Source organism: Saccostrea echinata, unplaced genomic scaffold, assembly GCF_033153115.1.
Source record: "Saccostrea echinata isolate AGI-Se365-2 ecotype Australia unplaced genomic scaffold, CSIRO_AGI_Sech_v1 ptg000009l, whole genome shotgun sequence".
Classification (NCBI taxonomy): Eukaryota; Metazoa; Mollusca; class Bivalvia; order Ostreida; family Ostreidae; genus Saccostrea; species Saccostrea echinata.
In genome coordinates, this window is record NW_026889758.1 from 17,423,878 (window position 1) to 17,438,793 (window position 14,916).

The 14,916-nt window shown below is 32.4% G+C and overlaps 2 protein-coding genes across 2 annotated transcripts; one reads left to right on the forward strand and one right to left on the reverse strand.

The window, feature by feature from the left end:
• Positions 1–46: 46 nt before the first annotated feature.
• LOC133181912 (BTB/POZ domain-containing protein 17-like) lies at positions 47–3,242 on the reverse strand. Its single transcript, XM_061316565.1, has 3 exons — positions 3,148–3,242; positions 2,276–2,631; positions 47–1,961 (listed from the first exon to the last, which is right to left on the reverse strand). Exons 2-3 carry the CDS (start codon positions 2,615–2,617, stop codon positions 867–869), a joined length of 1,437 nt encoding a protein of 478 aa, XP_061172549.1. The 5' UTR covers positions 2,618–2,631; positions 3,148–3,242; the 3' UTR covers positions 47–866.
• A 630-nt stretch (positions 3,243–3,872) lies between these two features.
• On the forward strand, positions 3,873–14,515 carry LOC133183393 (serine--tRNA ligase, mitochondrial-like). The gene is made up of 13 exons (XM_061318356.1): positions 3,873–4,131; positions 4,316–4,351; positions 4,666–4,743; positions 5,022–5,076; positions 6,104–6,167; positions 6,301–6,454; positions 6,794–6,902; positions 8,078–8,117; positions 8,359–8,446; positions 9,431–9,534; positions 11,052–11,145; positions 14,031–14,126; positions 14,319–14,515. Exons 1-13 carry the CDS (start codon positions 3,877–3,879, stop codon positions 14,499–14,501), a joined length of 1,356 nt encoding a protein of 451 aa, XP_061174340.1. The 5' UTR covers positions 3,873–3,876; the 3' UTR covers positions 14,502–14,515.
• Positions 14,516–14,916: the final 401 nt, after the last annotated feature.

A 14,916-nucleotide genomic window follows, 5' to 3' on the forward strand; every position in this document is an offset into this window, starting at 1 on the left:
AATCATTTCAAAAAAAAAAAAAAAAAAGAAAAGAAAAGAAAATTACTATTGTTCTAAATTTATTTGAACTTCTACATGCATGTTATTGAGTTTAATAAGCTCTATCAGTGAACACTGAAAACATTAAATGTTTCAATTTGATTGACATTAAACATGCAAATCATCTACAACAAACATGTAACAAATATAAATTATGGATATATATAAAAAAAATTCTGCATGAGACATGCCCATAATTGTCTGCATTTATCTGATTATACGCATACCAGCTAGTATATAACATTATTTCTGAAACAATTAACAACCTAAATGGAATGTTCTCCTAAATACGCCACTGTTCAATATGATTTTTAGTGTTTTGGTCCATTTTGATTATAAGCAAAATGAAACAACAAATTACAAAAAAAATAGTAGCTTGTCAATGATCCAACATCATTTAAATAAAAATTCTGCTATTGTGGACTTGGGTATAACAAGATTCTGGGATATCAGTTTAATGTATCTCAATCATTTTAACTAACACTTGTTATATCTGAAGTCTTCAACTCAACATAAGCTGAGAATCGGTCAGTATTTTAATAAACACTTATCATTTAGCATGTTTTCATTTGAAATAACATATGTTCATCTAATAAATGAAATTAAAGCTGAGTTTATCTAAATAAACAGACTACTTTGAATTAAAACAGTGCTTTGTGAATGACAGAAAATTTGCAATAAGTTAACTACTGAGACATCTGTTCTAACTACATTATACTTTACAGTACATTACAATATATAGCTGTGCATCCTAAATCTTAATGCTCTGGCACAATTTACGAATCTATAACACAGATTGCAGATCCCCAAATAGATGTATTAAATTGTTATTCTACTGGTTTAAGTGTTATTTGCAGGATCAAAGAGTCATCCAAAAGTAGAGGGGAATTTGGTTGGCAGAGTTCCGCAACAGATACTTTTTTATCCATCTCAGTGTCAGCGGTGTATCTTGTCTTGGAGAAATTTTTACGTCCACTGACAGAGTGAAGAATTTCTTCCTTCCCTACTACAGACAGTAGATACTCAATCGGACGAGGCTGATCCAAAATAAGATTAGAATACAGTATACATCTGAACTCCTCCGATGTCGATGAGAATCCTTTTGGGTGACATTTTAGATCCCAATCCCAAGTCTGCTGAGGAAAAGTTGAAGCCCTCGTTGAAAACCTGAAGCTTACTTCTGAACACTTAGGACAGGCAGAAAATGGTTGAATCACAAACCGTTTGTCCCATCTGAGATCTGTGTAGTTCCTCAGTAAGAAGCATGGACCACTGAATTCTTTAACAGTAGCCCTACTAGTCAAGGGTAGTGCATGATACTTATAAGCCTGAAGAAAATGCCTCTGGAAGATATCTTTATACTTCTGTGCCACTTCACTAGATTCTACAGCACAGAGCTGCTCAGCTGTCATCATAGGAAAACGAATGTGCTCCACAATTTCAGCCAGCTCTTGAATCTTCTCTCCTGCTCTAGCTGGGAATTGTGGACACAGTAACCACTTTAACATGGCATTCCATAGCTGGAATTCATCTTTGATACATAAATCTGAGCACTTGAGAAACTCAATGAGCTGCTGATTGTCCATATTAACCCACTCATCTTCCCATTCCACTGATCCAATGATATCATCCATCTTTTCAGCCATAGCTCTGATGCAGGAATTGGTCAGTCGAGTGTTGTTGCACTTTGTGGCATATTGAAACCAAACATGAAACACCTCTTTCAGCTGTAATTTTGGGATGATAAACGAGCATGCAAATGAGATACAGACATTGCGTAGGTCTGTGACATTGTATTTATCTGCTAGAATCAATACTGGTAATGTGTTGTCCATGTTTAGTTTGATATGACAACTGTATAGGAATTGCAGAAATCTTGGAAAGACATTGACACACATACTGTCCTCTGTCAAAGTAAGATCCTGAAATATAAAGAAATTAAATTCTTTACCTAAGCTTGTTCACACCACTAAACATTTAATATTAATCAGATGGAAAAAATATGTGCAACAATCTGAGTACTCAGCAAATCTGCATTAAATTGCATGAAGAAAAAATGGAAAATGTAATTTTTATTATCTTATTCTTGCAGACATGAATCTCTCAAATAATTTGAAGGACAAGCATTAAAATGTGTGATAGAATTGCTCCTCAAAATAAATCTACATTTGATATATTTTACAATTTATTTTATAGTACAATATATACACATGAGTAATTAGAGTTATGTTGGTACCTTTTTGCTACCATCACTCCACTCTTCACTCAGCATGCGCTCAAACACGTCACTTGAACGAACCAGAATGAGCTTGTGTGCGTAGAATTTGTTGCCTCCCACCACTAGTGTCACATCACTTAGAGTAGAATTGTTGTAGAATTTTGCCTGGTCACTAAGAACCTGTCTCTCATTACCATAGCAGTCAATTCCCTCTGGACTAGCCAGGGAGAGGGCAGTTGGGGAGGTGGGAATAGATACAGACATCTGACTTCTGGAGTTGAATGACACCTGCTCACTGTCATGTTGTGCTAGAGGTGCTGTGTCCAACTGTAGACCAGCAATGTTTAATCCAGCAGCCATCTATAGGCAATCAGCTAAAATTACAGAATACATGTATATAACAATTTCAAGAAATATGAAAATAATAAAACTGATAGAAAACACAAAATGAGAATGGGTTGCATGTCTCATAAACAAAATTGTTTGTAAATAATGAGCATTGGAATATGTATACATGTACATATATGTATATATCTTGTGAACAAACAAGCGAGATACAGATCTGCAACTATAATATAGCTATTTAATTAATTCATGATACAGCTGGTATATAATTCTTAATTTATTAATGGAAGGAGTTATATTTAAAGGGCGCATCAGTATATATTTTAATTAATATTATATACCCATTTACATAAATTCTCTTAATTATAAAAATAAATTTTACAGTGATTAAATATGATGGTGTGAAGGAAAATCGGTCAATTTTTTTTAACATGCATAATCAGATGTACACGAAATGACAGTTCTTCAGCAGTTTTATGTTATATAATTTCAAATATTTTAGATGTATTAATACCAAAGTGATAATAAATAAATACATATTTTACCTGTGTTGTTTAATGTTTACACACAGCTAGACTCAGCTGACTTTCTCTTTGTTTATGTTTTGCGTGTTGTCTACTGTTACCGGAAGTAAGTCTGTTTACATTATTGCCTCCCTTTGCACTCAGCACATGGGAAAAACGTTGAAGAGGAACATGTTAGAGTGATGTCAACTGTTTTTGAATATTAAGGTCAATTTACTAATTGTTACCAACTAGTAGGCTACATATATGATAAACTTGATAAACAAATACTTAATTAGTAACTGTTTTGTTAAGATATAGCAGAATATTCGACTTTCTCTTCATTATATCCACTGAAAAGTGTGCTCAAGGGGGATAACTCTGGGCATTCATGATGTGAACCAATAGGTTTATGTACAGCGTTGACAAGCGTAAAATGTCATGAGTGTAGAGACTCTCCCACACACAGTTGCTTGCAAGATGGATGACATTACTATATAGAGGATAAATAGCAGTGTAAAGATGTTGTCCAGGCCGGTATTCTAGCTAAAAAAAAATGTTTCTGTACCCGTCTATAGTTGTCAGATATTTCCTCTTTTTTTGGTAAACATTTTAATATTTTCTACTTGTATGTGTAGACGTGCACATGTATGTAATTATTCTATGCCTAGATCCACTGAAATTTACCATCCATTTTATTAATTAATAGCTTAAATATTCTTTCATTTAGTTAATTCAGCTACCCTACTGACTGAAGATTTCCAGTGTATTATGAATTTATGTGTATGCAGAAAAATGAAAGCTTTACAGTTAATGAGAAGGATTTCTATCCCAGACTTCACATTCTGCAAAACAAAAATCCTCACCAGATTTTTAAGTTCTAGCGATAGCATTAAAGAATGGACCCAGCCATTTGATCCTCCTGTCCCAGAGTTTGATTGGCAATACCTGTGTAACGACAAAAATCAAAAGGAAATAAAGGAAAACATTATTAACAGGAAAGGAATAGGAGACATAGAGAAAGTGGTAAATTTTATACAGTACATATACGTATTAATGTTAGTTAAAATTTTTGTTCAGATGTTATTGTTAATATAGAAAAAAAATGTAGAAAAATTATTAAAAAATATTTACCTTTAACATATTATTATTATTAACAATATTTTCTTTTGACAGTGTCTAACTTGAAGTTTATGTCCATATATTTCAGATTTCTTTGTGGAAATTATATCAAAAGGAAACGAATGTAAGTTAATTCTTATTCATAGTGCAAGTCTATATTTATATACATATATATATATATAGTTAGAATTTCCATCTTGTTCAATTCATGTACTTGTTCAGTATGTGAATTGAAATTAATTAAATCACTTTATTATTAAGATAGTAAAGATGATATGTTTAACAAAAATAATAAAAAAAATTCTAATAAAATAATTGATTGGAATTTTTATTTGGACACCCTAATGAATTGCCATTCTAACTCAAAAGTTGTGTTGGTATATATGAAAAACTTTTCCTGTGAAAATAGGCTTATAAAATTGGCTAATGTACATGTAGGTTGCACTGAAAGGCTCCCTGCTACAACAGTTAAATGAAGCAGCATCTGCACTTCCCAACAGAACCTCTCCAGCATCAGTGAGTTACTGCCCTTTACTGTACATATTATTACTAATTAGTCTTAGAAAGTACAATAAAACTTGGTTATAAGTCAATCACTTGAACCTTGAATTTGCTTCCTTATAATAGAGATTCTTTATATCCCTATAAGAAACAGTGAAGAGTCTTCTATGTGATTCTTACTTATAAAGTTTCTCACTGACATAACCAAGATTTCTTTGTAAGTGAGTTCTGTATATCCAAGTTTTACGGTTAATTCATTGTGCTATTATTTTTTTGTGTATTTTGTTATATAGCCAATAGGAAGTGAGGATGTGGCTGAGTGTAAAGGGCTGTATGGAGCAAGAAGAGGTTTGTTTTTAAAATCAAAATTTATCTTATAAATCAATAATTCATTCATTAATTACTGTATATACTCGCCAATAAGTCGGTCCGCCTATAAGTCGGTTGTATTTTTTAAGCTTATATTAGAGGGATTGACCCTCTAAAATACCAATCATTTTATAACTCGCCTATAAGTTGGACAAAGAGTTTTAGACCAAAGTTTAGCTCCCAAAAAACTGACTTATAGGTGAGTATATATGGTATCTCTATCATAATGCTTCTCATTTGTCTCAAAAGAAGATGGGTGAACAAAGCAAGAAAAATGACCATTGTGTGACAAACAAGAAAGTGAAAAATTAAATGTCAATTATGACAAAATTGTCTTTGATATTTCACTTATCATTAATGTATACTTTATGTAAAATCTCCACAATTTGCTACAATCTCACAAAGATTGAAATTATTTTCTATGAAATAGCATATACACACCATGCTATATCAATTTTTCCATATGAGTGGGTCCTCGCTCCATTTGAAAGATTATACTCAAAGTATGTGTATAACTAAATTCATATTTTGGCTAACTAAAACATGAAGCAAAGACCCACTATACCTAAAAGATACCCTTTTATGACACAACATTTGTATCTTTCTGAGAAATATTTGAAGTACATTTAGTCAAGGGTCAATTCACAAATGTGATTTATATGCAGTTAATGCCATATGAGCTGTATAGCATAGTGGTTAGCATGTTGGTCTCTAAGAAAAAAAAATTATCTGATGTTCAGGATTTTTATTGCTTGGGTTCGAACCCCAAGAATACCATATATATTTTTTTTAAAATCATAGAATGATTTTTGCTGGAAGAATTTTCTGCAGAAAAGTTTTCTTTGTTTGCCATAATTTCATACCTCTCAAAAAAAGAACTTTACTATATTTACAAATTGAATATGACTTTTACACATTTGAAGCTATAGGAATTTTCCATACCTTGTTTGCCCATTCCTTTAATGTACTAAATGTACTAATTTACTAAAAATCAGTTTATTTTCAGATTTTACGTTTAAACCACAGTCTGTGCTAGAAATTGGACAGAGATTAAATCTTTTAAGAATAAGGTACTCTAACATCGAGTCTACATGTATTAGATTTTCGTGAGAACTGAAATATTAAATGCATTTTTTTGACACTTTTATTCATACCTATGGATTTTCACTCATTAATTTTACTTCACATCTCTTGTTTTTTTAGTGATGTTGGCCACACTACAGGACCACGGACCTACTACTTAATGTCTGACTTTGCTAAATTGGAGCAGGCCTTGATTAGGTACACCTTGGACCATCTTCTGCTTAGAGGGTTCTCCCTGGTGTCTGTCCCAGATCTCCTAAATTCTAATGTCGTTGTAAGTCATCCATTGTCAATGCTGTCAAAGCATTACAGTTTCACTACTTTAATATTTTGACTAGTAAGTCACTGAGCTCATTGCTCAAGAAATATGAAACAACTATAAATACCATAAATGAGAATTATGCCTCCAAAGAATACACTGCTTATGCAAAAAAAAATATTTACCAATATACATTTTGTTGAACAAGCAAAGATTCAATGAGTATTTCCCCAAAACTGCTAGAAATGAGCATTTCACTTTTTGAATCTGTGGAAAGAAACTTTTTTAAAAAAAAAAAAAATAGATCAGCACATTAGACATGATTGTTATAAATTCTTTTTGAAAACCATGCAGGAAGCTTGTGGATTCAAAACAACAGGAGACAGGAACCAGGTTTATAAAGTAGATTCACATCACCATGACAACCTCTGTTTAGCAGGAACATCAGAAATATCTCTTGCTGGTAATGAAATAAGTTTTTAATTGTGGAATTCACATACTGTTCAAATTAAAAGTTTAGATCTCTAGTCCAATGAAAACACAAGGTTTTATAATTTGATACAATTTAACCACATTTTTTCCAGTCAGTGCCCTTGAGTTTCACAACTCATCGAAATAAAATAAATTGTTTCAATATATATATACACACACTGTAAAAATATGGGTGAATGGAAAGTATTGAAAAAAAAAAAGAACAATCACATTTTATAAGTTGTAAAAATAAAAATAGAAATTTACTCACGCTGTACTATATATAGACTGTCATACAATCATAATGTAAAACTCCTCAGTTTTACAGCTTGTTCTAAAAATTTTCAAATGTTTTTAAGTTCTTTTGTATTTTCCACACTAAGGAGCTTTACTCATTTAAAAACACACAGTTTATTAAATAAAACCACTTAATATACTTCATTCTCAACATAAAATGGACATTTCAAAATAAAATAAAACTCATCTTCCATATCATTTTGATCAAGATAACACTAAAATTTACAAAACCTTATATTCCTTCTCACATTATTATGCCTGATTTTTTCAGTATTCAAAGGGTGTGAAGATGTTCTCAATTTTGCTATACATTTTTTCCCCATTTAAGTTAAGTTAATTTGGTTTTTAAGATAGGCTAATAGACAAAAATTGTATTTCAAATATTGATGCAAAACACTCTTTGGTGAACTTGATAGAGAAGATTATAAATTCTGTTTGTAAATATCCGATATCCTATTTTCAATTATCTTATAATTCTTGAGTGATTTGTACTTGACTCTTTAAACATGAATTGTAAACCTATATTTGACAGCCGATCTTTTGTCATTGTTCGCAATTATGTTTTCATAACATTCTTTCAAAATACAGTTATTCATGGTTTTAGTTTTTAGCCAGTGCATGTATTTAAAAGTTCTTAATGTTGTTTTAATGTGTAGGGGGATCTACCCAGTTCACAATACATTAAGCTATTTTTAGTTCCTTTGTTTAATGAAAGAATACTATGTACATATGTACTGATCACTGTCTCACCTTACAGTAAACACTGACATTCAATGGGGAGTAAATACAAAATGCTTTCTTGATGAGAAATTGTTAGCTAATTATAGAAGCACACAGACTTTTATTTTTGTTTTCTTTTTCTGATCGTAGGTTTGTTTATGAATGAGTTGTGCAAAAATTTACCAAAAAGGTGAGTTTGTATTTGCATATTCTGTACATGCTTTTTCCATTCTTTGAAAGTATGAGATCATCTTGCTCTAAAATTATAGTGCCAAAAATTGTTATAGTGCTTTAATGATGAAACATTGTATTTTTATCTTATTTAGGGTAGGACCCCATTGGAAATAAGCTCTCCAGCTTTAATGGGTTATCCTGGTATCAACTAGTCACTAAATTGCTAGCATCTAAACTTTCTCACTATTTATTCACAGGGTTTGTGCTGTAAGTCGCTGTTACAGGGCAGAGGTGTCAGCTACTGAGGAGGAGCAGGGCATTTACAGAGTCCACCAGTTTACAAAGGTGGGTGTTAGTATATAAGGTATTTATAGAGTCCACCAGTTTACAAAGGTAGGTGTTAGTATATAAGATATTTATAGAGTCCACCAGATTACAAAGGTGGGTGTTAGTATATAAGGTATTTATAGAGTCCACCAGTTTACAAAGGTAGGTGTTAGTATATAAGTTATTTATAGAGTCCACCAGTTTACAAAGGTGGGTGTTAGTATATAAGGTATTTATAGAGTCCACCAGTTTACAAAGGTGGGTGTTAGTATATAAGATATTTATAGAGTCCACCAGTTAACAAAGGTGGGTGTTAGTGTATAAGGTATTTATAGAGTCCACCAGTTAACAAAGGTGGGTGTTAGTGTATAAGGTATTTATAGAGTCCACCAGTTTACAAAGGTGGGTGTTAGTATATAAGGTATTTATAGAGTCCACCAGTTTACAAAGGTGGGTGTTAGTATATAAGGTATTTATAGAGTCCACCAGTTTACAAAGGTGGGTGTTAGTGTATAAGGCATTTATAGAGTCCACCAGTTTACAAAGGTAGGTGTTAGTATATAAGATATTTATAGAGTCCACCAGTTTACAAAGGTGGGTGTTAGTATATAAGATATTTATAGAGTCCACCTATTTACAAAGGTAGGTGTTATTGGCATCCAATGCTGACATAAGTAGCACAGGTTGAGCACCTTCTAAGTTCATCCAGTGTTTGTGTCCAAGTGTGATCTATCTTGTATTTCTCCCATTCTATTACACAAAATTTATTTTTCTCTATCCTACAGGTAAGAAAAGCCAGTTGCAAACAAATTGTTACTATCAAACATTTTTTCTCACTCTCTGAATTAAGAACTTTACTTGGTACTGCGTTTTATAGACACACAAGGTAATTGTTATATTCCATATTCACACTGCAGACAAAAAGAATGTTTGTAAATTAAATGACATATTATATATGGCTTATAAAAGTCCTTTTACATACCAGTGTATGTACTTTGACAGGTTGAGATGTTTGGCGTAACAAAGAAAGGACAGGGAGATGATCTTCTTCAAGAGTTTTTAGAGACAGAAAAACAATTATTTTTGAATTTAGGATTACATTTTAGGTAAGTCACAAGTTTAATGAATAAAAGGAAAAAACTAGGGGAAAAAAAAATTAATCAATAGTTTCTCATTCACTGCCGCATCAGGACAAACACTGCCGCATTGATCAATTTTATTGACATATTGAAAGGGAAATAACTCAATTTTCTATTTTTCCAAGTTGAGAAAGAAAATTGAGTTATTCCCCTTTTCATAAATGGTATTAGACGTTTTTATTAGATAAACAATACATTTCTTGTTAATACGGTATTTTATGAATTAACTTTGTTTGGAATAACATTATTTAAAGTTGAATACATATTTCAATTAATGTAAGAGAACCAAAAAAGTAAGAATCAGTTGATATCATCATTTTGTTGAATGACTAACATGAAAAAAGGTATAAAACCTGCTTCAAAAAAATAAATAAATAAATAAATAAATAAGAACCTGCCTGCCGCATTGAATTTTGAAATTTTTGGCCTGAGAAACTATTAATTAATTTTTTATGGCCTAATAAATGGAAAAATGGACAACATATATGTATTTCGTACAATCCCTGTTCCAGTGTAATATTTCTTCTAAGGAAAAGAATTTCATATTGCAAATTATGTACATGGGCAGTTTTTTCTATGACTTTATGTTATTGATGTCAGCCATTTCTTTTACAAATGATCCAATTTTCATTTTGATCCAATAGAAAAGAAGGCTGCCATTAATGTAGATAGAACAGAAGAGTATGCAGATTTTGCCAAAATAAAAATTAGAAATAAAAGCAGAAAGGCAAAATGTAGTGCTGAAAATAATTCAAATGGCAAAAGCTTGCTACATATCAAGTTTCATAAAAATCTGTGCTCAAGTTGGAGTTATGGCCCCTGAAATGTCAAATTCTGATGATTTTTGGCTATTATCTTGCAAACTATCAGAATTAAAAGTGTATAATTATTGTAATAAGAAAAACTGAAGGCAACATAAAGTGTACCTGTGAACCATATTTCATATACATATGTTCATCCTGAATGTTGGGAGTTGTTGCTCCTGAAATATGATAATTTTGTTATTTGTGTAGTTTTTAGCTATTTTTTTGAAAATTATGAGATAAATTTATAAGAAGCAAATATGGCTGACTATAGACAAAATCATATGTCTTAACAGCAAGTTCTCTAAATATCAGTCCTATCATCTATTTTGAAATTTTGCTCCAGAACTGTTGATGTTACATGGTTCTTAGTTCAGACATGTATCTTAATTCAGACAAGTATTAGGATTCTTTTTTTATTGGTTACAGCAAGGTGAGGAATTTTTGCCCCTGGGAGCTTCTCATTTCTTGATGAAGACATATTTAGTAGTATTTTCAATGTTAAGACTTTATGAAACCTATTTATTTTTTTGCAGTTATGTACGTAGATGTATAAGGATATTGCTTGGACTTTGAATTTACTTTGCTATATGTTTAAATGTAATCAGTTATCCCACATCAAGATTTTAAACTAGATATTTGTGAGTGAATAGATAAAGAAGTTATTTTATTTTATTACAGAGTGCTAGAAATGCCTACACATGAACTTGGGGCACCTGCTTACAGGAAATTTGATATAGAAACTTGGATGCCTTCTAAACAATTCTGGGGAGAGGTAGGTTTGCCCTTGTTTTTTTTTTTGTTTTTTTTTTTACATTAGGAAATTTTATCAAAATTCAAAGTTACGCTTTAACTATAAATGAGATAATGTTCATGTATATAATTTTACAGACTGTGCTCATGCAAAAACATGTATTTATTGTACTTAGGTGCTTCTTTGAATTCTTACCTCCTTTTAATGTTCAGACTGATTTGGATTCTTAGTGATATGGTTCTTAATTTTGCATGTTCTTGAGGCTGCCACTTGCGATATAAATCAAGATTGTGTATGGATGTTAGGAAGTGACATTCACATGAAAAATCTCATTTCCACATCAAGATGTTGTGCTTTAATAAGGTTAATAATCAGATGCATCAAGACTGTGTTATATTTGATTGATTGTATGTTGTTTTACATCCCATTCAAGAATTTGTCACTCATATGGGCAGTCAGAGCCATTGAGTAGTGAGGGATCTTTTTCGTGCCAATGCCTACCATGACACAGGGCCTCGGTTTTTAAGATTTCATTTGAAAGACCTGCAACTTTCACTTCGGAAGTCAGAGCAGTTGTGAAGGAACAGTTGCTACCTACATGTATTTTTAATTGACTTAGGTCTGTCCAAGCCGGGGCTTGAACCCACGACCTTCCAATCACCATGCAAGGGCTCTACTGACTGAGCTACCATGGTAATATTGTTAATTTGAAAGACATTAACTGTTTATTAAATATATTTTCAACACCATTCTGAAAAAAAGTTAACTTTACTAGAGACCCATCCTTTGTGTCATATGAAACAGTTTTATTTTGATACCAGTGTAAGTTTTTCCTCATACTAGAATTTCTTTAATCCTAGAAATGACAGGATCACAAAATTGCATGAACTTATTTCCCTTTGTCCGTGTGGTCAGAGATTTTACTTTTAATCAGAGTCTTCTGAACTTTCAGTTTGCCAAGCATTTTTAGCTCAATTGAGCTGAAGGCTCAAGAGAGCTTTTCTGGTCAAAATTTGTCCATTGTCTGTTATTTTTGTTGTTGTTGTTGTCATAAACTTTTCACATAATCATCACCTTCTCCAGAACCACTTGGCCAATTTCAACCAAACTTGCCACAAAGGATCTTTCAGTGAAGGGGATTCAAGTTTTTCAAATGAAGGGCCAGGCCCTCTTTCAAGGGGAGATGATTAAGAATTAGTGGAAAATTAACTGCATCTTTCATAAAATCTTCTTCTCAAGAATCACTAGGCCAAAACTTATGTGCAAGCTTCATTAGAGAAGATTCAAGTTTGTTCAGATCATGACCCCTGGGTTAGGGTGGGATCACAATAGGCGATCAAAGTTGTACATGGGAATATATAGGAAAAAATATTTTAAAATCTTCTCAAAAACCCCTTGGCCAGAAAAGTTGAAACATATGTGAAAGCTTCATTACATAATGTAGATTCAAGTTTTTTCAAATCATGACCCCAGGGGGTAAGGTCAGACCTTAATGGATGTTCAAAATACATAGGAAAAATCTTTAAAAATCTTCTCAAGAACAGCAAAGGCATAATTAGTCATATTGATATGGAAACCTCCTCAGGTAGTGTAGATTCAATTTTGGTCAAATCATGCCTCCCCGGGATAGGGTGGGGCCATAATAGGTGATCAAAGTTTTACATAGAAATATGTAGGAAAAAATCTTTAAAAATCTTCTCAAGAACAGCAAAGGCTGGCATGATTATTCATATTGATATGGAAGCATCCTAAATTAGTGTAGATTTAAGGACAAACAAAAAATCGATGCATGGGTTGGTACATATTTTGACTGATTTTGATGAGAAATAACACAAATAATAAATTCCTAAAATATTAAGAAATTGTAAGTATTCTTTGGTGTTTAAATTTGAGATATTTTGCCATTTTCTATATAAATCTATACAATTTTTTGCACTCATTTTATGACATTATTGCAAAATCTTACAAAATTTCTACATTTACTTTGGTAAACATTATTCAAATTATCTATAAGAACAAAAATTTATTAGACTTATTGCTGATTTCTGAAAAATTTTGTTTGTGTTATTTATCCTTAAGTTTGTTCAAATCATGATCGCTGGTATAAGGTTGGGCCATAATGAACAAAAAAGTTTTACATATGATTATAAAGGAAAAAATCTTCTTCATAAAGAACAGCCCATGATCGGAAGGTCTTGTGTTCGAAACAAAGCTGCAACTGACCTAAGTCGATAAAAAATAGGTAGCAATTGTTCCTTCACCAAGCACTTGGCACTTTGAAGTGAAAGTTGCGGGTCCTTTGGATGAGACCTTAGAAACCGATTCCCAGTGTCATGGTAGGCATTGGCATGATAAAGAACCCTCACTGCTCAATGGCCCTGAGTGCCAAGTAAAGGTCTAAATTTGAAGCCCTTCATGGGTATATGGTGACGTCTCCAGATGAGTGAAAAATTCTCGAATGGGGTGTAACACAACAAACGATCAATCAATCATACAGAACAGCAAAGACATGAATACATGTAGTTATATTGATATGGAAACATCCTCAGGTAGTATAGATTCAAGTTTGTTCAAATCATGACCCCTGGGAATAGGGTAGGGCCACAATAGTAATCAAGGTTTTACTAAGGAAATGAAGGGGAAAAAATCTGATGTAGAAAAGCAAGGCCATAGTGACTCAGGTGAGCATTGAGCCCATGAGTCCCCTGTTTATTTATTTATTTTTTTATCAAAGAATTATGGACCATGTCATTTTAATGGAAAAGAATAATTTACAAGGAAGACCAATTACATGCACCCGTAAATAGGGTAGGAGCCGCAGTGCCAGCCAAATGACACACACAGATTGTATTATTTTTTGTCATTTGATTTAACATTTTCAAGAGATTATTATTTTATGTCAATAGATATCAAGTGCCTCAAATTGCACAGATTATCAGAGCAGAAGACTTAACATCAAATACAGAGACCCCAACAAGGAAGGACCTGTTCATGTTGAAACTGTAAGCTAATTTTTATCTCTTACTTAACCTGTATATCACATTAAGGATACATTGTATATACCATGAATTGTTTGCAGTGTGTTACACTCCATGATCTTTGTAAAATTTATGCAAACAAAAATATTTTTAACTCAACTCAAACTGAGCTGAATATTCTTTTTTTATGGTTTTTATAACCTTTTGTCTATCCAGGTTAATGGCACAGCCTGTGCAGTACCAAGATTAATCATGGCGATTATTGAGAATTACCAACAAGAGGATGGCAGTGTAGCTGTCCCAGAGGCCTTACAACCTTACATGTCAGGACAAACTTGTCTACAGAGGTCACCAATCAAAGGAAAAATGAAGTTTGTCCAAGGAAAGTTCTCAAGATAGACAGCTCATTTTATTTTAATTCATTATTTTTTTTAAAATTTTTTATTTATTTATTTTTTTTTTTGTATATAAGATTTTTCTTAAATTGAGATTATAAAATGCATGGGTTTTAGCTCACCTGAACCGTGGGCTCAAATGAGCTTTTCTGATAAAAATTTGTCTGTTGTCTGTCATGATTGATTGATTGAATATTGTTTTAGGTCCCATTCGAGAATTTTTCACTCATATAGAAACGTCACCATATACCGGTGAAGGGTTTCAAATTTAGACCTTTACTTGGCACTCAGGGCCATTGAGCAGTGAGGGTTCTTTATCACGCCAACGCCCACTGTGACACGGAGCTTTGGTTTTTAAGGTCTCATCCAAAAGACCCACAACTTTCACTTCAAATTGCCAAGCGCTTGGCAAAGGAACG

Excerpts from the sequence above, each read along its gene's own strand:
- LOC133181912 (XM_061316565.1), bottom strand. The coding sequence starts at position 2,617 with ATGGCTGCTGGATTAAACATTGCTGGTCTACAGTTGGACACAGCACCT. Across the intron at positions 1,962-2,275 it reads GGAGTGATGGTAGCAAAAAG|GATCTTACTTTGACAGAGGA; the intron begins GTACCAACATAA and ends TTTATATTTCAG.
- LOC133183393 (XM_061318356.1), top strand. The coding sequence starts at position 3,877 with ATGAATTTATGTGTATGCAGAAAAATGAAAGCTTTACAGTTAATGAGA. Across the intron at positions 8,118-8,358 it reads TGCAAAAATTTACCAAAAAG|GGTTTGTGCTGTAAGTCGCT; the intron begins GTGAGTTTGTAT and ends ATTTATTCACAG. Across the intron at positions 8,447-9,430 it reads GAGTCCACCAGTTTACAAAG|GTTGAGATGTTTGGCGTAAC; the intron begins GTGGGTGTTAGT and ends GTACTTTGACAG.